Genomic DNA, 24254 nt, shown 5'->3' with positions numbered 1-24254 from the left:
CAGTCTCATATTATGTTATTTTATATTCCACAATGAGTGCAGTACTTCTATGTCCCTCTCTTTCTCACTCATTTCACTTAGCATGATACTCTTCGTGACCATCTAGTTATAAGCGAATTTCATGACTTCATCTTTCCTAACAGCTGCATAGTATTCCATTGTGTAGATGTACCAAACTGTCTTTAACCAGTCGTCTGATCTCAGGCACTTGGGTTGCTTCCAGATTCTGGCTATACTGAACAGTGCTGCAGTGAACATACAGGTGCAGATGTCATTTCTACTGCGCTTTTTTGCACCCTTGGGACATATTCCCAGAAGTGGTATTGCAGGCTCATATGGAAGCACAATTTCTAGTTTTTTAAGGAATGCCCATATTGTTTTCCAAAAGGGCTGGACAAGTTAGCATTCCCACCAACAATGAAGGAGAGTCCCTTTCTCCCTACATTCCACGCCAGCACTGGTTGTTCTTGTTCTTTTTGATGTATGCCAGTCTCTATGGTATGAGATGCTCTCCTTGGTTTTTTTAAATTTTTATTTGTTTATTTGCTTTTTGGGGTCACACCCCGCAATGCTCAGGGGTTACTCCTGGCTCTGCACTTAGGAACTACTCCTGGCTGTACTTGGGGGACCAGAGGGACCATATGGGATGCTGGGGATTGAACCTGCAAAACAAATGCCCTACCCATTGTACTATTGCTCCAGCCCCCTCACTGTTGTTTTGATTTGCATCTCCCTGATGATTAGCAATGTAGAGCATTTTTTTCATGTGCCTTTTGGCCCTTTGTATATTATTTTGAGGAAGCTTCTCTTCATTTCTTCTCCCCATTTTTTGATGGGGTTGGAGGTTTTTTTTTTTCTTGTACAGAGAATGTTCTTTTATCGGAAGGTGACCAATGTTTTATGTAGCTAGAAGGCAAGTCATTTATACATTACACTTACACTGGCCATTTTCCTATCTCAGTAACATTGGCCAGAACTATGATGATCCAGAAGCAAATACACCTTTCTGGAGACCTGTTAACAGTAACCTGGCCGGATTTGTCTTCAGCATGTAGGTGGCCAGCAGGTGGCCTCGCCCTTCTAACTCCTGCTCCCCACACACACAGCGGCCCCAATTTGTCAACCCAGATACCGTTTAAATATGCTGCTGGTAAAAGAGTCCCTGACAGCCTTCAGTGGTTTCCGTGCTCGCCTCCTCTTACTGTTTGCCTTCTTTCATTGCATTCTCTCTCTCTCTCTCTCTCTCTCTCTCTCTCTCTCTCTCTCTCTCTCTCTCTCTCTCTCTCTCTCTCTCTCTCTCTCAGCTTAATTCATGAACAAGCCCTCTTGGCAAAAGCTTTGTGGAAGGAAGTAGGAGTTAGCCAGCCTAGCTCAGCTAAGGTCAGGAACAGGCCCCTCAGGAGCGCAGTTTGAACTCATTTCCTTTAGGTGAGGAAGTAGGAGGAGGAACCTAGCATCTTATTCAGCCTCTTTGCTCTGCCAGGTCCTTAAGTACCATCAGCTTCCCGATCCCACTGTTCCTATCCCAGGAGAAGCCTTGGAATTCCAGAGGGGGGTGTGTTTTGACAACCTGTTGTATCAGCATTCACACTGAAACAGCTGCCTGGAGGCTTTGAAATTTTAAACCCACTGCAAGGGATGCAAAAGTGGTGGCTGCTGGCCCGGCTGATTCCTTGCAACTTGAGAAAGTGCCAACAGAAAGATCCAGAGGAAGCAAGGCCCAGCGTGGTGTCATTCTTCAAAGACAGCAACCTCCTTTCCCCTGACAGAAGCAAGGCAAGCTCGCAGGCCTGTGGATTTGAACAACCTCTTTCTGCCGAGCCACATAAATGACTGTGGAAAAGGGAGATGTCGAAGCCATGAGCCCCAGCTCCAGGGCAAAGAGAAGGGACAGAAAATTGTTTTATTCAAAGCTCATTCTGCTTCTTTTTTTTCTTCTTTCTACTTGCCACCCCATCCCCACTTCGGTTTTTTGTTTCTTTGAAAGAGGATCTCCTTGACTAAAACTGGTGACTTAAAAGGAATAGGAATTCATGGTTGTTTTTTTAAGAGGATAAGGCCACTTTTTTTTTTTTTTTTTTTTTTGAAGAATCATCTGGCAGGACACCTCTGTAAAGACTCAGAGACTGCAGAGCAGGTTTTTGTTTGGCCTTAGAGAGTGTCTCCTGGACTTTCTCTCAGTGACGCCTGTTGAAGCAGCCGCTTTGTGCGACTGTGTTTTCTTGAGGGCTCTGCCAGGTGACCCCTTGACCCTGGGCCCTCAGCCAGCTCAGCCCAGAAAGCCCGGCTCTGGCTCTGCCGTGTGGCCCAGATGTGACACTGACTTTCCTGTTTCTCTTTATTCTTTCATGAATAGAAACCCACATTTGGGGTTTTAATTTTTCTTTGTTTCCCTCTGGTTGTTTTTATAGAACAGGGCCAAGGAGGGTGTAAAGACGCTTGGCTAAAGAGCCACAAAAGGGAGAAACATCTTTGTTGGATCTTTTGAGTTTCTGAAAACCAACAGTTCTCATCAAGCAGCATTGCCTTCTTCTCTTCCGTGCCCTGCTTAGCCTGACCCAAATTCTAGGGCTCATGGCTCAGAAGTCAAGGCATCAAAGTGCCTGACTCTGTGGCCCAAAGAGAAAGGGGAAAGACAACAAAAGGAATAGAGAATCTTTCTACCTAGTGCCTGGAGCAAGTCCTCTTGCCCTGTCTTCCACCATCAACTAAGAACAAAAGTACTTCGTTTTATCCTCCCCCTTTCTCAGAGCCCTGTCAACCTGTGGTGTCTGGGATGTCACTCAAAGACAGCTCCTGCAGATACCTCAGTCACCTGAGCTCTTGGTTGGGATTCAAGAGACTTGGATGAACAATATACTGAGGTCGCTGGGTTTCCCCAAGTACTACCAACTGGGAAGCTGAGGCATCTCAGGAACCTTCTATTGCAGCCTGGCCTCTCTTGATTCCGATAGCACAGTTTCTTCCTCTTGTCACTTGTGTCACCTGTGTCACAAGTTGGTTACATATTATAGCTTTGCTCAGCCCTGGCCCCAAATTAGCTCTCCGTGGCTGTAGACCTATGTGCATCCACACGCACTCCTCGCGCTGCTCCCTCAGCATAGGATATCCAGGCCAAGATACTTAGAAATCAGTCTTCTGGCCCCTTTCAGCCTCTTCACCTTCTTGATCTTGCTAGAGCTTTGGAACTAGTCACGCCCTTTTCCTCTCAAGTTTTCGGTTCATAAAACACCCTTCACCAGTGTCTGATGGTTAGCAGTTTATACACAAACTTCATGGTAACTGATAAGAGTTAAGGGACCTTTCTTATTTAAAAATGGAAAGATGGTTTATTTTCATTATAGAAAGGGTACAGCTTCATAATAGACAATTTGAATAAATGAAAACAGGAAGAAAATGTGATGTCATCAACTCTATACCATCACCATCAACCTCGGCCTCTTTCTCTTCCAAAGGCTTCTCTAGGCACTTGTTACAGAATTACAATGACATGATTATTCTTAATATGACATAAGTATTTTTCCTTGTTAGTAGTGATTTTCTATATACATAAATTCTTTTGCTGCTATTTAGCTTTATGTGGTGGGCATACTTTGTTTCTTAGCCATTACCTTCTTGTGAAAGAATTAGCACACATTCTGGTTTGCTGTTTTTTTGAGGCCACACCCCACAGTGTTCAGGGGTCACTCCTGGTGGTGCTTCAGGGACTATGTGCTATTAAGGGTTCAGACGTTCAAACCTGTTAACTCCATACAAATAATGCACTCCAGGCCTTCAAACCATCTTCCCAGCTCAAGTTTTCTCATTTTCAGGTCATAAATTTTACCTTATAGAACCTCTTTATGTGTCACTGAACAAGAGAAACTGTCATTCATATAGATTTACAGATCAAAGAACAGACCTATTTTTTTGAAGAGTTCTAGAGTTTTTATTTTATTTTTTTAATTTTTATTAGTGAAACACCATGAGGTACAGTTGTAGACTTACAACTTTTTGTGCTTGGGTTTCAGTTATACAATGATCGAATACCCATCCATCCACCAGTGCCCATTTTCCACCACCATTGATCCCAGTATCCCTTCCACCCCACATCCCCCCATCCCACCCTGCCTCTGCGGCAAAGGCATTCCCTTTTGTTCTCTCTCTCCTTTTGGGTGCTGTGGTTTGCAAAAGAGGAACTGAGTGGCAATCATAAGAACAGACCTATTTTTAAGGGCTTTTAAATTTTGCCCAATAGGTTTATAAAGAGGTTATACAATAACCCCAGCTCTTCTTTTAATCATATATGAGAATATTAAAGCTACCCCTGACATATTCAATATGCCAAACACAGTAACAACAAATCTCACGATGGAGATGTTACTGGGCCCGCTCAGCAAATCCATGAATAACGGGAGAACCGTGACCATGACCATGTGAGAATATTCATTTTGAGGGACTTCAATAATATTGGGCGTATTCTCTTTAAAGATTTGTTAGTTTAGAGCTTAAAGTATTTCACTAGTCTAAGTTCTGTTTCTTTACTACTGAAGACAATATTTTACTGTGACTCAGCATTAATTTTTTGTTTCTTTGAGTTGTCAATTCACATGATTTACCTAATTTGGGTATTTTTTCTTATCAATATGAATTCCTTATGTATTAAAATATTAACCCAAGAAAATTGAAACCACATGTCCACACATAAAATTGCAGCATTGGTCATAATAACCAAAAAATGGAAACAACCGAACTTCCCATCAGCTGGCAAATGGTAAACAAGTGCATCCATCTATACAACAGACGCTTTTTCAGCCATAAAAAGAAATGAAATACTTATCCATGCTGCAAACTGAACAAACTCTGCAAGCTTAATAGCAAATAAAATAAGCCAGTCTGGGAAAGCCACATATCACAGATGAAATGTCCAGAACAGGCAAATCTGCGGAGACATAAAGTAGATGCGTGGTTGCCAAGGGCTACGTTTATAGGAAAGGGGAAGAAAATGCTGAGTGGGTGGAGATTTGGGTGAACGGATGAAAATATTCTCAGATTAGAGAGTGGTAATGTTTCCTTTAAGGGTAAGTTTTATGATATGTGAATTATCTGTCACTATCGCTGTCCTCCCGTTGTTCATTGATTTGCTCTAGCGGGCCCAGTAACATCTCCATCATGACAATTGTTACTGTGTTTTAGCATATCAAATACATCACACGTAGCTTGCCAGGCTTTGCCATGCGGGTGAGAGACTCTCAGTAGCTTCCCAGGCGCTCTGTGAGGGGCAGAGGAATAGAACTCGGGTCGGCCGTGTTGGCCACTTGCAAGGCAAACGTCCTACCTGCTGTGCCATCGCTCCAGCCCATGTGAATTATATCTCAATAAAAATTAAATACAATAGGTCAAAGAGGTAATACAGAAGGTAAGACATTTGCCTTGTAAGTTACCAAACCAGATTCAAACCCTGGCACTGCATACAGTCTCCCCAAGTACCACCAGGAATGATACCCGAGCACTGCCAAGTGTGGTACAAATTTTTTTAATCTGTTTAAAGATAATTACAATATAAAAAACAATTACAATATGACAACACCTAAAAATACTGACTACAGGGCACTGGAGAGTTAGTACAGCAGATAGGACATGGCCACAGCCAACTGGAATTTGATCCCAAGAATCCCATATGGTCCCCTTAATCCCGTCAGGAGTCATCCCTGAGCACAGATCTCGGTGTGAGTCCTAAGCACCATTGGGTGTGTCCACAAACAAAATAACAACACAAACTGCAAGGAAATTTCCTATGAACCAAAAAGGTGTGGGGAAGGTATGGTTTTTTGTTTTGTTCTTGTTTCTTTTTTGGGGGGGCCACACCTGACAAGTGCCTTACCCGCTATATTGTCTTTCCAGTCCCAGGTGGGTAACGTCTGAATATCTATATCAACTAGGGTCTGATTTTGTTTTAATGTTGTTATTGTTGTCGTTGTTTAATTTTAGACACCTGATTTACAACACTGTTAATGTTGGGGCTTGATGGGTACAGGGTTCCAATACCAAACTCCACGCCAAAGTGCCCCCAACCACACCATCCCCTTCCCATGACCCATCATGGTAAAGGGTCATTTTCTTTCTGAACCCTGTGGCATAGAGTTAAAATGAATCCTTAGTCTCATCACACCTTATTCTGGTCTTAATGCTGAAATTCCCCATGTATGGGGGAAGGAAATGATCTGTGCCCCCTTTGGAGCCTTACCACAGTTGAGTGTTCAGATTTCATTTGACCCCTTGGATTTGGGAGCAGTTCCAACCTTTGGGTGTCCGCAGCCTTGATTCTCACTGTTGGGGTGCAGCGCTTTCATTCTTTTTCCTCAGTGCTTTGGCATTTGGGCATTGGCAGGTAGAAGGTCATATAGAAAGGAAGAGAAAATGTGTTGCAGATTGCGGGGTGCTTCTCAGACTGAGAGGTCAGGGTCTTTTGTTTGGGGGCCAAGCCTGGCAGTGATCAGAGTTTATTTCTGGCTGTGAGCTTAGAGATCACTCCTGGCAGGGTTGGGGAACTGTACAGGGTGTTGGAGATCAAACAAGATTGGCCACATGCAAGGCAAACTCCCTACCTGCCATACTATCACTGTGGCTCTGGGTGTCTCTCCACCTACCAGCTTCCTGGCTCTAGGCTCAGGCATCACTCCAGGCAGAACCTGGGGGACCAGGGTCAGGCACAAGGCAAGCCCCTCCTTCTCTCTGCTGTTTCTCTGACCCATGGGATGTGTTTTTTTTTAATAAAGGAAGTGTCATGGCATTTGTTATTCTTCTTCGAAGTTTCTTCATATCCCTGCACATGAGAAAGATCATTCTGAGTCTGTTCCTCTCTCCCTGACTGATATCACTCATCATGATATTTTCCAGATACATCCATGTTGCAGCAACTTGGATTACTTTATCTTTTCATACGGCCGAGTAGTAGGAGGGCAGTGGGCACTGGTGTAGGGATTGGTGTTGGAACAATATTTGCCTGAAACTCAATCATAAATATCTTTCAATACCTTTCAGTTCACAGTGATTCAGTTGTAAAAATAATTAAGTAGAAAAAAAGTTTTTAAAAGTTAAAATTAAATAGAAATATTTCTTTTTAAAGAGTGATTTTTCTAAGTATCCTGTGGTGATATATAGCACAAGCCTCTTCATTCTTACTGTGCTCAGGGCCCTGGTATAATAATGCTTAAATGACGGGAGGCGGCGGCTCCCAGCTTTGTTCTCCCTTTACTACTTGTGGCCAGCTTCTGCGTTGAAAGCATTGCCATGCTCACCCCTGAGGGGTTGTATTTTCGTATTATTTTGGTGCTGGGCTGCCCCTCACAAGGCACCAGCAGGAGCCGAAATCTGTTGTTTTGCGCAGCACATACGCCTCGGTTAATGCAGAAAATGTGTTCCAGAAGTTTTCCCTTCAGAAGCAAATCCTGTTAGAACTGCTATAAGGGAAACTTACTTTCATACCAGGGAAGCTGCTGGTGGTCGATCCCACCTAGGAAATATCAGGAAACAGGCTGTGCAGGCTCAAACATTTGCTCCTATGCCCAGCCACATGGAGGAAGCAGGTAACACCCCACAGTGGTCCGGTCCCAGCTTCCCTACAGTGCCCATTGTCTTGGGGGGTTGAGGGAGTGAGACTCGTTCCTGCACACATGAGGCCATGTTCTGTGGAACTGGGGACCTTTCCCCGGGCTCCTTCCCATGGTGACTCCCCGCCTCACATATGCACCCTCCCATGAACTAAAGGGGGTTCTTTGACGTCTGGGAGAACTCCATCAAATCCAGAGGCTTCAAATCCCATTTCTGCCTGGCTGAGCTGGGACTGGGTTCCTAACTTCGCTGTTCCTCCCTTATGAAGTGCAGGAAAATAACACGAGCGCCTGCCTGTGTTTTCGGATGCTCGTGAGAATTTCAGGAGAACGTGTGTGCCAAACGCTCATCACTGCCGAGATCTGAGCCTTCCTCTCCTGGCGACCTCATCCCACCAAAATAAGTTTTGGTCTTCGAGTGCTGTGGAATAAATTGTTACTGACTTAGCAGCCTAAACAAGATCCTTGTTCTATATCAGCTCCCAATTCTGAGGGCTGCCAGGCTGGACTCGTGTAGCAACGTTCCCTGTTCTAAGGCTGAGCAAGGATTCTCAAGTCCCAGAGGTTTGATGGGGCTGGTAGACCAGGGCCAGGCATCTCCGCCAGCCTTTCACTTCTGCCTGCCACACCACAGAGCAAGACACTTGTTTTTGCTCTTTTCTCCTGACAGCAAAGAGAAAAAGAATTCTGTATTTTTTTTTCTGGCTAGGCTGGGGCTACCACCCAATCACCTTTCAATCCCTTACCCCCTTCACCCTCTTGCTCTCATCCCCTCCTCCCCGCCTCCCCAAACCCTGCCTGCATTTGTGGTTTAGCCCTTTAGTAATTCTGTCTCTGAAGGGCTGTCCCAGCTGCACCCTTGCCATGACCTCAGGATCTTGGGAGTATTTGTGCTTCCAAGACTGTCCTGTTTTCTCTCCTGCCTCCCCGGCCATTGCTGACCCTGGTGTCTTGCTGACCCATGAAACAGCACAACCTGGACTCCTTGGGAGATGTCTGAACCCAGGGCTGTGCTGTCACTGTCACTGTCCTCCCGTTGTTTATTGATTTGCTCAAGCGGGCCCAGTAACATTGTGAGACTTGTTACTGTGTTTGGCATATAGAATACGTCACGGGGAGCTTGCCAGGCTTTGCCGTGCGGGCGAGATACTCTCCATAGCTTGCCGGGCTCTCCGAGAGAGGCAGAGGAATCGAACTCGGGTCAGCTGTGCAGCCGCATGCAAGGCAAACGCCCTACCTGCTGTGCTGTCACTCCAGCCCAGTGCTCTACAAAGGATTGAAATTGAAATTTCTGGGAAATTCAGGCAACAGATTCTCTGGCCCAACTAGCTTTGCTACAGACTTAGTGCTTATCTCTCTGTAGAATGTCCCGTTTCCTGCCCATACCTGCCACCTTACAAAGACAACGGGGAAATCCATAGTCTCTACTGAGAAACTTAACAAAGTACCTCTGGTTGGTTCTTCTTGGGTGTTTTCAATTTTACAAGGATCAAGTGCTCCCTGCCACAAACCATTTCCGATGCCACTGACACATCTTATTCTTCTGCCTCATCTTTTTGCTGTTCACTGGAAAGGGGGTGCGCTCATTACAAAGGGGTGTGTGCTGCCAGATTTTGCTTTTCTCCCTGGTGAGTGGAGGAAGTTATGTGGCGGGTTGGATTCAGTTTTAAATTCTTTTTCGATTCCGTATCTTGGTAACTTTAGGTTTCTTTTTTTTTTCTTTTTGGGTCACACCCAGCAATGCACAGTGGTTACTCCTGGCTCTGCCCTCAGGAATTACTCCCGGTGGTGCTCAGGGGGCCATATGTGATGCTGGGAATCAAAGCCGGGTCGGCTGCTTGCAAGGCAAACTCTGTGCTGTTGCTCCAGCCCCTAGGTTTCATTTCTTGATTCTTCATTCTGGTCCTTTCCTTGTCCTTTTGCTTTCATTATGATGATTATCCATGTGGAGTGGAACCCAAGTTCAGCCACAGTAGATGGTAGCTCCAGAAAGCTGCCAATCACTCGGAGCACCTCCAAGTGCCCCTGCTGCTCCTGTCACCCAGGGAAGTGAGTGGAGCAGTCAGAATCTGAGACAGTGCCTTACAGCCCAGGGCTCTGCCGACTTATGCTAAGACCATGTGAAGTTAACACAGCTGAAATTCGCACTACCGCTTGGCACTCTTATGTTTCCTCCTCCTGCCCACCCCCTTCTGCCTGCAAGTTTATGTATCTCAAGAGGAAATGATTTGCGTCTGCAAAAGACTGCCTGGACTTTCCCCCATTACTCCAGAAACCTTCTCATCTACCTTGAATTTTTGTAACTGAGCATTGCTTTATTGATTGGCCTTTGAGGAAATGTCAGCTTGTTTCTGTCTAACCTGCATCTTGCAGACCAGACCATGGTCTGTGGCTTCTGTCAGAGAATGCACGTTCAATTAGACTTTTATTGTTCTGGTTCAGGGGGGCGTCTAGAAGGAGCCCTCGGAGGCTAGGGAAGCACCGCCAGCAGATTCATCCAATGGGGGCAAGACAGCTTGGACCTACGCCTGGCAGTGCCATGCTGCTTGGGCTGAGCAGTGGTAGGGACCTCCAGGGTCACATCTGGGGGCACTTGGGGGCCTCCAGGGCTATTCCCTGCCATACTTGGAGAGCCATGTGGTGCTGGGGATTAAACTCAGGACTTTGTGCCTCCAAGGTATGTGTACCTAACTCTTGAGCTACCTTCCTGGCTCCCAGACTCATTTTGGAATAAAACAACCTTTGCCCAGCATAATAGGCGAGTCCATCTTTCAGGTCAACTCTAAGCACTCCAGGATTATGTTGAAGAATTCTGAGCCAAAGTGTGGCATTCAGTCACAGTAATCGCATGAGACCAAAGATCAAATTTGACAGAAAGTGCTGATGCACCAGAAAGTGATTAAATTAATTGATGATTCTGTGCTGGCCACAGGAGCATGCCTTGGATTCTTTCTTTGCGACCCTTCCCCATGTTACTTGGTGCATTTAGGACACACATGAGGACCAATGAGGTTTTGAGTCAGGCTTTACTTGCATGTTAGAAGCAGAGCCCTTCTGTGTGTAGAAGGATTGGAAAGTGGAGGACTTCCTAGTTATAAGCCAGAAACCTGGCCCACCGGCCTAGGATCCTAGTAGTCAAAATGCCTGTCCAGCAGATTGTCTGAGCACAGTGACTACAGAGTTGGACGTGAGTTCCTGGTGAATGACGTTTTATTTGACTCCAGGATCCCACTTTTGAAATCAAGTTAGTCATGCTCTGCAACACCCAAAACATCTAGAGCAAGTTTATTAGCACATTCTACATTCATAACCGACCTACAACATGGGCCATAAAAGCCACAGCACAGAGTTCTATGTAATAAGGGATTTTTTTTATTTTGTTAACCAAGATGTGAATAAGCCTGCCTGATGGCAAGAAGCCTAATCGCAACAAGTACAACTCAGAGAGTCTGACTCTTCCGTCAGGAAATGGTTAGTTAGTCTGACCGCCCCAAGCGGGAGGGAAAAGACCACAAGATCTTACAAAAATATTTTCGTTGTGATTAACTCTTAATGGCTTGAGCCAACATGTGCTGATTTATTTTGGTTGCTTCATATTTGTCAATGAATGGAAGAGAGAAAGCAAGGACTATGCAGATAACATTCTTGACTTGAAATTGCAAGTGCAGAGCTGAGGAGATGGTTCAATGGGCTGGAGTTCACACTTTGCACACACCTTGCCCCAGGTTCACTCCCTAGCACAGCATGGCCCCCCACCCCCACCCCCAACTAGGTATAGCCCTGCAGGCCCCAACTCGGCACTGCTGGACACAAGTGGCACCTCACCGCCAGGCCTGAGCCATTAAACCCACCCAGCTTGACTGAGTGGCTCCCAGACCCACTAAGCACTATTTGGGGGCCCTCCCTCAATCCCCCCACCTGAAAAAATTACAAATGCATGAAGTATTAATGTAGCTGTTCCTTCTGTAAGAGAGATTTGTCTCCAAAGTGGTTCTAAGGTTTTGAGTCTTTTCATTACTTTTAGTCATTGAGTACCTACTATGTGCGGACACTGTCCTGAGCAATGTGGATACAACTGTAAAACAAAACCCCAAAGATAGGGCTTGGAGGAATGGCTCAATGGACTGAGCACAGGATTTGCATACTGGAGTCCCAGACACCACATGGTCCCCTGAACAGGCCCAGGAGTGACATTTTCAAAGCAGAGACCCCCACCCTCTGCAAAGCACAGAGCTAAGAGTAACCCCTGAGTTTCACTGATTGTGGTCAAAACACCAAAAAAGAAAAGATTGGCACACGTGTGCATGCACACACAACACACACACACACACACACACACCAGTTTTCAAGGAGTTTATAATTTGTTATAAAATTATGTGAAGTATTGGATTTATTATAGTGGCATTTTCTTTAGTGGATTTTGAAAGACATTTTTTTTCTTGATATGCTTAGATATAAGGCCTGGTTTTTCTCTTGATAAGTATAAATATAAGACCTGGTTTTCACAAATATATTGAATTTGCTTTTGATCAGAAACAAAAGAATGAATGATAATGAGAAACTTTTCATTGGTTTTCGATTCTTTTCTCCCCAACAAAGAATAAGCTCCAAGGAAAGTCAGAGCATTTCATGGAAGTTTTTCAAGTTGTCTCCTACCTAGCTCTCCTGCTCTCCGGAGGGAGGCATCCTGGGTCACTTGCTCGTCACAAGCATATAAGGAGGGCTGGAGCAATAGTACAGCAGGTAGGGCATTTGCCTTGCATGCAGCTGACCCGGGTTCGACCCCCAGCATCCCATATGGTCCCCAAGCACCACCTGGAGTAATTCCTGAGTGCAAAGCCAGGAGTAACCATCGCCAGATGTGACCCCCCCACAAAAAAAAAGCCCAAAAGAAAAATAAGCATATAAGGGAAATAGCTGTTTAGCTTTTTCAAATATAAAATCTTTCTTCTGCATAAATCATTTTCTAGATACTGGTGTTACTAATTTGGAGCCAGGTAGTTTTTTTGTTGTTGGAAGCTCTCCTTTGTTTTCTGTTCATCAAGCAGCATCCGTGATGTCTATCCTCTACTGGATAGAGACCCTCTAGCTGTTATGAAAAATGTCTTCAGATTTTGCCTGATGTCTCTTGGTGGGGCAGAGGGAAGATAACCCTGTTTGATTGAGAAACGTTGGTGTTAATGTCATTTTGTGATTCAGCTCTCACCTCCACTGATTACAGTAAATCAGTAAAAAAAAAAAAAAAAAAAAAAACTCCTGGCTCAGGAGTGTTTTTGGCTTGACCTTTGTAGAAGCTTAGAGAAACTTCCTGCCACAAAAGAGTTAAAATGAGCAAGGCTTTTGTCAGCTTTTTGAAGCAATACCAACAACAAATAATGAAATCCCTTTGGCATATCACGCTTTAGAGATTTTTTTCATTTCCTCTTGGAAACTTGTTAAAATTGCTTCCACTTACCATAAGTGGGAGAGCATGTTGGACACAGTAGACTGTAAGTTAATCTTGAAAGATTTACATGTAAACGTTTTCCAGACTTGGTGATCTCAGCTCAACAGTAGGCAGATCATTTCCAAATATTTCCATTTCAGGAACTGACATTCAGTTCAATAAGTATTTTTTTTGCAACATGTAACATGAGAAGGTTTTAGCACAACCCAATCCTGCTTCCATGATCCTATTCAGTAGAAAAGCAGTATTCGGAGCAGGGTCCCAAGAGTCTCTGTAACCCACGTGTCGTCTCCCACCTTGATTGGTAGGCCACTGTAGAAAACTATGCTCTTTCACTCTTCTTCACTGCCCCAAATCCCTTCCCACCCTGTACCAGCTGTGCCCTCCCTCCCCAGTGAACCCATATAATTACACATGATGTCATGTGTTTTTAATTTGGTCTTTAGTCCCAAAGGGGCTCACTTTACAGAGTTTTGACAGAGATGACCATTGTGTGTTCTGCTGATCCCTATGTCAGTTTCATAGTATTGCAGTTCCATGTGGGGTGGTTGAGTTGACTTTACCTTGTGTTTATGAATTATCTTTACTACACACATGCACCAGTAGATTGCATGCTCCCGCATGCGTGCACACACACACACACACACACACACACACACACACACACACACACACAACACTATTGACTAAGTCACCAGAAGGAGGTGCAGAAGAGTGAGAGAGAAACACAGAAGGCTAGAGAATCTTCATACATTTCAGTTGCTGTTCCTTGAGCACTTTACTATGTGACAGGCACTGGCATGACCCTGCCTTTCTGCAATACACAGTCCACTGGACAATGAGACAAGTGTATTGATCATGTTCTGCTGTGCTATGATAGGTGCCATGATGATGAGGGAAGTTGGGTACCCTGGGACAAGAGCAGTTAGGATGAGCATCACTCCAGTCTGGAGAATGTGGAGGAATCAGAGAAGCCTTTGTAGAAGAAATGGAGCTCAGCTCAGACTGGAAGGATGTGTTGCATAGCAAAGGGGAGGAGGAATATTCAACAACTGAAGCTAAGCAAATTCTGTGGAATCTTGGAAAAACCCAAGAACTTGACATGTTTGCAGAGTAGAATGGGAGACAGGATGTTGAGAAGAAAATAAGGAGAAACAAAGATTTTGTCTCAGAGTGCTGAGTTTTTGGTGGTGTCATTTACTGAGGTGAATAGAAGGTTTGGAGGGATGTGGGAGTGGGGGGGGGGACGATGAGTTGTTACCCCAACACCAACCCTAGAACATGGGAATGATATTTCTGAATGTTTTTGAAAGATGTTGAAAGCTAAGGGGAATTTGAAAAGGTAATTAGCAGCTTTCAAGGACTTTGTTACTGTCAGTTATCATGACATTCTGCAAATATACCCGGACCTCTCCCTTTCTGCCAATTTTATTTTTCATCCAGCATCTCTTTCTGAGTTTCAGTGTTTTATCATCCGATTGCTTTCAGTGTATCTAACATGTGCTTGAAGAATGGGTTCCCAAGAGTGAAAAAGTTGATGAGTTCTTTGGGGCTATGTTCTGGCCTTTCCACTCCTCTGCTCTTGTCTTTCGGAGATTTTATACTAATATTGCAAAAACTCATTTTGTAGAGCATCGGTTATTTTTAAGCTGACTAGATGTAAGCATATTAAGTGTTCTTGGGCTATCTTTAGACCCAGGTATGATGCTCTGGAAGTTCTGGGGAGTAAAACTCACTTGAGGACAAAAGCAGCAGGGTCACCAACACACGGTGTGGTGACTCGATTCAACAAATGTGGTTGTCAAATTCAGGGCACTGAGGTCACTTCTAATGGGCTACCCTGGCCACTGTTCTTCTTCATTCCCCACAAGCTTGAAATGTCCAAAGCCAGGTTGTAAGTCCTTCCTCTTTAATAATCAAGCAACCCAGGGGCTGGAAAGATAGTACAAGGCTGAAACTCTTAACTTGCAAGTAACCGATTAGATCCCTGGCACCACATGGGATCCCCTGAGCACCACCGGAGGTTGGCCATAAACCAAACAAAAGTAAAAGTTTAAAAAAAAAAAATATATATATATATATATAGGCTGGAGCGATAGCATAGCGGGTAGGGCGGTTGCCTTGCGCCCGGGCAACCCGGGTTTGAATCCTCCACCCCTCTCAGAGAGCCCAGCAAGCTACGGAGAGTACCTCGCTCACACGGCAAAAACCTGGCAAGCTATGCATAACGTATTTGATATGCCAAACACAGTAACAAAAGTGTCACAATGACGTTACTGGGCCCGCTCGAGCAAATCGATGAACAAGGGGAGGACAGTGATATATATATACAAATCCAGCCACTAGGGAGCCCCAACTTCATGTGCCTGTTCTTTGTTTCTGGCAGGAATTTAGATAATGGGCTGTGTGCAATGTAAGGATAAAGAAGCAACAAAACTGACGGAGGAGAGGGACGGCAGCCTGAACCAGAGCTCCGGGTACCGCTATGGCACAGACCCCACCCCTCAGCACTACCCCAGCTTCGGCGTGACCTCCATCCCCAACTACAACAACTTCCACGCAGCCGGCGGCCAAGGACTCACTGTCTTTGGGGGTGTGAACTCTTCGTCTCATACTGGGACCTTGCGTACGAGAGGAGGGACAGGTAAGCTGCCCCTCACGCTGGGCCTGGCTACCCCTGGGGCAGGGGTAGGGGCAGTCCCTTCCTCTGGCTGAGAGGCTTCCCACAACTGGGGACTTTTATCAATCTCCTTCTACCCACTGCCGGCTGAGAGGAAGTAGAAAGACAAATTTTGGTGGTGAAGTCGAGAAATCTGGGTGTTACCTGAGACAAGCTTCTCCTGGGGGAGGCATTTAAGGCCTGTAGCTCTGGGCCCTGGCTTGGTGGCCCAGCAGAACGACGGCAGCTTTTTCCAAATATACAGCCCTGAGCCTCACGCTAGATCTTTTGAATCAGACACTGTCTAGATATTCCTGTGCTCCTTCTGCCTTTCTCCTGCTAAAGAGACACTTGGAATGACTGGAGAGATGATGCAGGGGTTAAGGCACTTGACTTAACTGTGCCTGCAGCCAAATCCAGTTTACTTCCCATCCAGGGGCCACTGGGCAGCAGGACATGAGGGCGATTATGTCCCTCTATTCTCTTTCTAATATCCTCTGGATCAGGACTCATCAACCTTCAGCATGTTCTCTCTCTCTCTCTCTCTCTCTCTCTCTCTCTCTCTCTCTCTCTCCTCTCTCTCTCCCCTCCCTCTCTCTTTCTTGCTCTCTCTCTCACACACACACATACACTCCCTCTCTCTCTCTCTCTCTCTCTCACACACACACACACAAACACCTCTCTCCCCCTGCCCTGCACACACATTTTTCTAAATGTCTTTAATAAAACTATTCGCTTCACCTATATATATATACATGTGTGCATATGTATATATATATTAAATTTGAATCATACATATCTACATGGGACCTTCTCCCTGCATTTTTAAGTTTCCTTCTCTTTCCCACCACAAGACTATGTTTTTCATTGCCATGTGTACTTGCTGACTCAGCCAGTACTTTGTAAAAAAATCCCTGGCATACACTACCAGACATATGTTTTTCGACATATTTCTAAGTTACCTCATGCATCAGTCCCCTTCCAGATCTTCCTGGGGTGTGAATCGTGGTCACTAGGCATTTGACATGATGTATTACAAAAATGTTTCATGTGAAAGTTTTATATGCATCAGCGGCTGTGCTTTGGGCTCATCTGGGGAAGAGGTTAGATAACAAGCCCACGTGCCTTGCTCCCTTGCTCCCTTATTCCCCAGCACCAGCTCGTCCTTAGCAGCCTCTTTTCACCCTTCGAACCCAATCAGGAGCTTTGGGCATGAACACTTCATTCAGCAGAACAGAAGAGACAGAATGGTTCACTTTGGTGGGGATAGAGGGATCTTCATTTCCCTTTATCATTTTCTTGGGGAGGGGGGAGATTTTTTTTTTGTTTTGGGAGCCAAACCTGGTGATACTCAGGAATTACTCCTGGTGGTGCTCGGGGTACCATATGGGATATTGGGGATCGAACCCAGGTCAACCACCATGTCCGAGGCAAGTGCCCTACCCACTGTGCTGTCTCTCTGGCCTCTCACATTCATTTTAAAGAGGACTTTACAGAGTTCAATGAGGACAGGAACATCTTAGCATCCCTCCTGCCTTCCTGGAAGGCTCAGGAATGGAGGAGGGAGGGAAAAGGCATTCAGGCAGTCTGGGGAAGCCTGTTGACTGAGGATGCTGGAGGAAAAAGCCACACCCATCATACGCTTGTCCTGTGTGATGGGAAGGAAGATGGGAAGGAAGCACAGGTGCTGTGCCAGCCAGACTCTTGAGTTCTGCTAATGCCAGCAGTAGCCTTGCTCATTCATGCACGAGTGCCAGAGGTGAATCCCTAGGAATCCAGGTGTCGGGGACCGGCACCAGAGAGGGCCACTTTATTTTATTCTATATATTTTTTATTTTTATCAGTGAGACATCATGAGGTACAGTTGTAGACTTACAAATTTTTGTGCTTGGGTTTCGATTATACAATGATCAAATACCCATCCCTCCACCAGTGCCCATTTCCCACCACCACGGATCCCAGTATCCCTCCCACCCCCCATCCCCCTCGTCCCACCCTGCCTCTGTGGAGAGGGCCACTTTAAACAGGGAACTCTTCATAGCAGTCAGGAGTAAACTTTGTCATTTTTATTGAGATTAGCCTTTTATGATATTTGAAAGTGCCCCCCAAAGGTCAGGGGACTTCTGCCTGGTATATGCGTGTCACTGTGACTCCTTTGACACTTCCTCTCTCTCTTCAAGATCAAAACTCCCATGGGTTACAGAGATCATGCAGAGGTAGGGCACTTGCCTTGCACATAGCTGATCTCTTCCATCCCCGACACTGCCAGGAGTGATCTCTGACACACAGCCAGGAGAAAGCCCTGAGCACCGCCTGGTATGTGCCCGTCACAAAGAAAAAGATAAAAAGCCCCTAGTGACACCGTGTAGACAGTGAGTGGAATGTCCATCCCTTGCAACTTGTCTTCCACACTGGGGAGCTTAAGTTTGTTTTTAAATCACATAATGAAGGGTGTCTGTCAGTAAAGTTTTACATAAAAATAGGCATGACTTTGTCAATGACTTAGGCTTTTTGTTTGTTGTCAGCTGTTTTCTTACATTCTAAAGGAAGGCAGACAGTTGCGCACTGAGCCTTAACGGCATGCTCAGACCTTCTGAGTGCCAATGGTCCTGCAGGATGTCCCCTTTGGAAAGGGACAAACCCAAAGGACAGGTAGTGGAAAGACAAACCCCACCTTCCACTCTGATTCTTGGGCATATCATTCCCTTGGCACCACCTGTGTAGCAAATGGCAGCCTGAAAAAGGGCATAATCTGTGTAGAGCTACATCAGGTACTTTGAAGTATATGAAGATCAAAGTGAGAAGCCAGAGAGCAGAGAAATGAAAAGTACTCATTACCAATTGCTGCATAGCAAAACTCCCATAGGAGACATTCCCGCCACCCTCACTATGTTCTGTCGGTTAAGAACAAGTGTCCGAGTTTGGCCCACACTTATGGAAAGGAGATTGCACAGGGTCATGAATACTGAGAGGTGAAATCAGCGAAGATCATCTTAGAACTCTCCCTATGCTCAGTCCAGACCAAATGGGAGCTATTGAGAATGAACTTCTGAATCCCAGGGGAGTCAGCCAGATAGAAGATGGAGGGTGAGTGTGAAAGAGTACCACAAGTCAAGGTAAGGGTTGGTGAGTTCAAGGAAGGAGGAGAGCAAAAGAGAGGGGTCGATGGGGCTGGAGCGACAGTACAGTGTGTAAGGTGTTTGCCTTACATGTCTATGTAGACCCAGGTTTGATTCCTGGAATCCCATATGATCCCCCAAGCACCAGTAATTTCTGAGTGCAGAGCCAGGAGTAACCTCTGAGCATCACTGGGTGTGACAAAGTAAAAAAAAAAAAAATGGCATGTGGGAGCTACCACTTCAATGCCCAGCCTTGCCAGGTCTGTTGAGCACAACACTTGGAGTAGCCCACAACCCCAGTACCAGCAGGTGTGACCCCAAAATCAACAACAACCTCCAGGACAGAACAGGAAAGAGAGGAATCCAAAAGCAATGTGGTTGCCAAGAACAGGACATTCTCAAATTGGGAGTGAAGTTGCAGAAAAGGTTTTATCTCTCTGCAAGGGTTTTCCCCAGGCCCCTGCAGCACTTTCTCACTGCAGTACTATTAGGCCGAAGGCAGGAATGGTTCCATTTTGCCAGAAACCTAACCTGGGCTCCTAAGTGGAGATGAATGCTTGTTAGCTAAAGAGCTCTGGGAGCCCGAGCTCGAGCACGGCTGCAGCAGCAACTGCTGGTCTGTTTGGGATGTTTGGGCACCGTCAGTGTCTTCCCGAGGACTCCTTCAGAAGTACACCAAGGGAAGCCCTGCAGGTTTTTGTTGGATCCAGTGATGCTTCCTGCTCCAAAGACCAGGACCGCCATCTCGGCGCGCCAGTGTTTGCACGTTGCTGTGCCACACCGCATAACGTTATCTGCGCTGATTGCTGAGAGCTTTTGTGGTAATTTTAATGGACATTGTGCTTCTCAGCATTCATTTTTCCACGTGTAATGATCTCTCCCCTTGCAATTGTGTCTTTCTTGTCAGGAGTGACCCTGTTCGTGGCCCTTTATGATTATGAAGCACGGACGGAAGATGACCTGAGTTTTCACAAAGGAGAAAAATTCCAAATATTGAACAGCTCGTAAGTTTGGAGCGGGAGGGAGAGATGCATGTGCCTCTCAAGCCGACAAAGAGCTCTCTTGTTTCCTCTGTAGCTTTTTGGCTTTCTGAAATGATGGATCGCTTGCAAAAATCACTTGTTATCGGGGCTGAAGCAATAGCACAGTGGGTAGGGCATTTGCCTTGCACGCAGCCGACCCGGGTTCGATTCCCAGCATCCCATATGGTCCCCCGAGCACCACCAGGGGTAATTCCTGAGTGCAGAGCCAGGAGTAACCCCTGTGCATCGCTGGGTGTGACCCAAAAAGCAAAAAAAAAAATTGTTATCAGGGCGGTCTCAGTTGAAAAACAAAGAATGGATGGACAGGCAGAGGATTTGATGTTCAGGGAACGCTTTGGGGGTGGGGGGAAGGGGGTGATGTCACTGTAGCAGAGTTGATGGTTTCTCTTTGGGTGTAAAGGTTGTAAAAGCAGGGCTAGAGAGATAGTGTAGCAGGTAGGGCACTTGCCTTGCACACAGCCGATCCAGAAGGTACTTCTGTAGCAAAGCCCACATGTGCCACGCCACCAGGGGCTCACTGCATGGTTTTAGAGAAGCCAGTCCTTGCCCAAATCAAATTTGTGCCTTCTTCCTTTGTTCTTTTGGTGAGAGACTTGAATGGTGCAAAATTGAAAAGGATGAAGAACCATGCAAGACAATAGCACCTGTCCCTGTCTCCTTTTGTGGTTGACACATGTGATCTTCAGTGTTTGCACAGAGCTTTGTGCCTCTGACCCCATTCTTTTAGAAGAAAATGTTACAAAGGGCTTTACTCCCTCCTCCACCTTTAACTTCTTCCTGCCTATAGAATTCCTCAGCCCCCATGCCATTTAGATGCCCTTTTTTAAGGTTGGGGGTGGGGCCGCAGGTCTTTGTATCAAATACAATCACCTGAAGTCTAGGGTAATAATAGGGGAGAGAGGCAGGGAAGGGAAAACAAAGCAATAATGCAGATGCAGGTGGCAACTCTCCTTACTCCGCCCAGCCAGGGCCAGGAGAGGGAGGCCAGGGGCTCTGTTCTCCCTGGGCAGCTGCCACACCTCCATGCATGTAGACATGTGTGCAAGCATGCATGTGCGTGTGCATGTTTGCATGTCTTGTCCTCACACCCTCCCACTTCTTTCCCTATTAGAGGGCAAAATCTGGGGGTCAGAGGGCTGCCAGCTTTCCCAGACTGAGTAAACCTGGAAGAGGTTCATTGCTGGCTAAGGGGCTGGAGCGATAGCACAGCGGGTAGGGCGGTTGCCTTGCACATGGCCGACTTGGCCAGCCCGAGTTCAATTCCTCCGCCCCTCTCGGAGAGCCCGGCAAGCTACCCGTGACGTACTCAATATGCCAAACACAGTAACAAGTCTCAAAATGTTATTGGGCCCACTCGAGCAAATTGATTAACAATGGGGTGACAGTGACAGGTGTGTGTGCAGGCACCCAGAGCCCATGGGGGTCCTCTCAAGGACCTATTGTAAGTGCTCAGTGCTGCTCATTTGAGTGTGATTAATCCTCGCCCTATTTGCCAAACATTTCAATTCATCTGTGCTACTTTCTGTTTCCATATTTTTTTAAAAATTTATTTATTTGAGTCATTCATTACATGGCATAAGAATCTGTGACGGATCTAATCAATTCAACAACGATTTATTGGGACCAGCAGCAACCATTTGCAGTTTTTACCTCGTAAAATTCTAAACAGAGTGTAGTATAGACATGAGTTGTTGAGTTGAATCTGGCCTGAGAGGTGATGCTAATTAGAGAGTAAACGTCAAGTGTCTTTAATAATTGTGCTTGGATAGAAAAATGTTTGAAAATTGACCATATTTACACCACACCCATGTAAAAGAACAACCGAGGGAAGGTGACAGATATCCAGTTTGAAGGGAAGCTCCTCATGTCCAAGTCGCAGGCAGCCTGACGGACTGCACTTAGAAAAAACAGTCAGGAGAAAAAGCTCTTTTCACATTTCAGGAGGATTTTCAAGACAGTGACTTTTGAAAGTATGATCAGTGTTTTACACCAAGGACAGTCATGGGCTCATGACCCGACCTGGTGATGTCCATCAAGTTTTCACAGTGGTTAGACAAAATTCTGGCATAGCGCACCATGTACCATTGGCAAAACTGTGATGGTCATGCTTTCTGAGCACCTGCTACATAGGGACAAAAGTCAGAGAAGCCAGCATTTATTATTAAAACGCTCCACAGTTCAGGGCTAAACTGCTGGTACATGCAACTCCCTGACTATACAGGGGTTCCTGGCTCCTAAGACCACGATGGGTTACTAATAGATTTTTACTCTCAACCTGGTGGGTCGGTGCAAGGGCCTATGGGTATGGTGCAGCTTAGGCCCGTCAGTGAGAAGTGATTCCCCAGGCCACCCCACCGTGTCCGCGGAGTTTCCAAGGCTGCTCCTGGCCGTATTCACAGGCTCCAAAACTGTGCCCAGTGATGTTCAGGGAACCAGGTAGTCCTCGAGAACATAGAGGGGAACACATGCGTGCAAGCACCCAACCCCTGTACTGTCTCTCCAGCTGAGAGACGAACTTTTTTTTATAAAGTAAGTCTTTAAATTAGAGGAAGAGAGGGAGCTGTTACAAAAACCTAAACCAGAAGCAGATTTTAAAAGTCCTGTATTTCAATTACAGCAAGGTTAAATAAAATCATGCCAATTTACTAATCAGAACTCTGAATCCATGAAATCAGCTGAACTGTGAGAACAATCTAAAGCAATGCAGGTGAGGAACCAGAGTCGAGCACTTCAAGGGCTGGAGCACACACGCAGCAATCAGGGGCCAGACGTCACACCTGCTGGTGCAGAGTGCCCTGGGGACCATCAAGAGCCAGCGCTGAGCACCGCCAGGTGTGGCTGAGAAACACAGCTATAATCATAACAGTGAGCCATAATAGCTCAAGGAAGAGACAATGGACATGGTGGAATTCTATTTAAAATTTTCCTAAATCTAGGTGAAGAGTATAAAGATGGGGTGTGTATGTTAGGTGAGTTCGGCATTCAGTCTGTTCAGAAGGTTCATTTGCGCTACAGATTTCTTGACATTTTGCATTGGTACCAGCCTCTCCAGGGACAGCATGTGAGGGTCACTAGATAATGAATGCACTGAGTTATCGTTACTTCAGATCTCCTTTGATGAGAAAGTGCCCCTTGATGGCCTAGGAAGAGGATTTTATCTTTCTCATGAGTAACTGAAAACCCTTGTGAGATTAATGGAGTCACTTAAGAAAAAGTCTTAAATTCCTAATACATGACTTCAGAATGAGCTGATAGCTGGATTCTTATCTTTGCTGCACTGTTTAGGTGCTGGGAACAAAATGTGGTTGTTAATGCTGGATTTTAAATAGAAATTACCTTTTTTACACCATATCACCTGAATAAAACTGCGCTTCTGGTCCCAATCTGCTGAAAAATGTACTGGCTCCCTGCCCCCATGACCATTCCAGGATCCGCAAAATGGATACTTGACTTTCTGTTTTTTCCTTTCTTAATTTAAATGAATTAGAAGTTGAAAAAAGCTAGCTTGCTTCAACAAAAAAGTAAGCATCACTTGAAGCACTTAATTTCTTCCTCACCATGGTGATTTTGCAGAGCGTGTGTGTGGTGTGTATGTGTGTGTGTGTGTGTGTGTGTGAGAGAGAGAGAGAGAGAGAGAGAGAGAGAGAAAATTTTTATGATGAAATGTCTCCATCTAGTGGAATTTCAGAGCAGTAAAATGTTAAGCTATTGAAGATGTCTCCAGGACCATTTCACTTAAACCCATGCAGTGTTAAAATAATGAATACACATGTTCTTAAATTATCTTCTTACAGCACTAGAGCAATAGTACGGTGGGTAGGACACTTGCCTTGCACAGGGCCGACCCGAGTTTGATCCCCAGTATACCAGTATGATCCCCCAAGCCCTGCTAGAAGCAATCCCTGAGCACTGCTAGGTGTGGCCACCAAACCAAAAAAAAAAAAAAAAAAAAAAAGCAGTATTCTTGAAGCTGCCGCTATCTCTTATAAAGGACACGGAAATGTTAACATGTTTGGCTGCATGATTAGAACCGGTTAGGTGGGGCAGAAGGAGCTGCCCAGTGCCGGTCCCTGCAACAGCAGTGATCTCTCTGTACCGGGTCTGGGTACCCAAGGGTACCCATCTGTACACATAGTGTTCTCTGTGTGTGGTGAAAATGAAATCCTCACCAAAATCTGGACAGGAATTAAATTTAAGGTTTTTGATAATAGACTCTCTGGGTATGAGAACAGTTGTCTCCAACCATTGATACTTGTCTTTGAAATTATCTTTTTAGACTGGAAAAGGAAAGCTGAAAAATAAATTCACTGTTCAGGTGTTTGCATCTCCATCTCCCTCAATGGCCAGCCTGCATGGGGCTTGCTCAGCAGTCAGCTTCCTGCAGAGGCCCCCTAT

At 45.6% G+C, this 24254-nt stretch overlaps 1 protein-coding gene across 1 annotated transcript in view; it reads left to right on the top strand.

Moving 5' to 3' along the window:
• FYN (FYN proto-oncogene, Src family tyrosine kinase) overlaps positions 1 to 24254 on the top strand; it is a 121614-nt gene that overhangs the window by 44589 nt on the left and 52771 nt on the right. The window contains exons 2-3 of the mRNA XM_056125010.1: positions 15425 to 15682; positions 19724 to 19820. Of these exons, the coding sequence (XP_055980985.1) occupies positions 15436 to 15682; positions 19724 to 19820 (344 nt within the window). The 5' untranslated portion in view covers positions 15425 to 15435. The remainder of the gene's footprint in view (positions 1 to 15424; positions 15683 to 19723; positions 19821 to 24254) is intronic.

This window comes from Sorex fumeus, unplaced genomic scaffold, assembly GCF_029834395.1.
Source record: "Sorex fumeus unplaced genomic scaffold, SorFum_2.1 ptg000054l, whole genome shotgun sequence".
In the NCBI taxonomy this organism is placed as follows: Eukaryota; Metazoa; Chordata; class Mammalia; order Eulipotyphla; family Soricidae; genus Sorex; species Sorex fumeus.
Note: the sequence above shows the minus strand (reverse complement) of the source record. Positions and strands in the feature narration are given on the sequence as shown.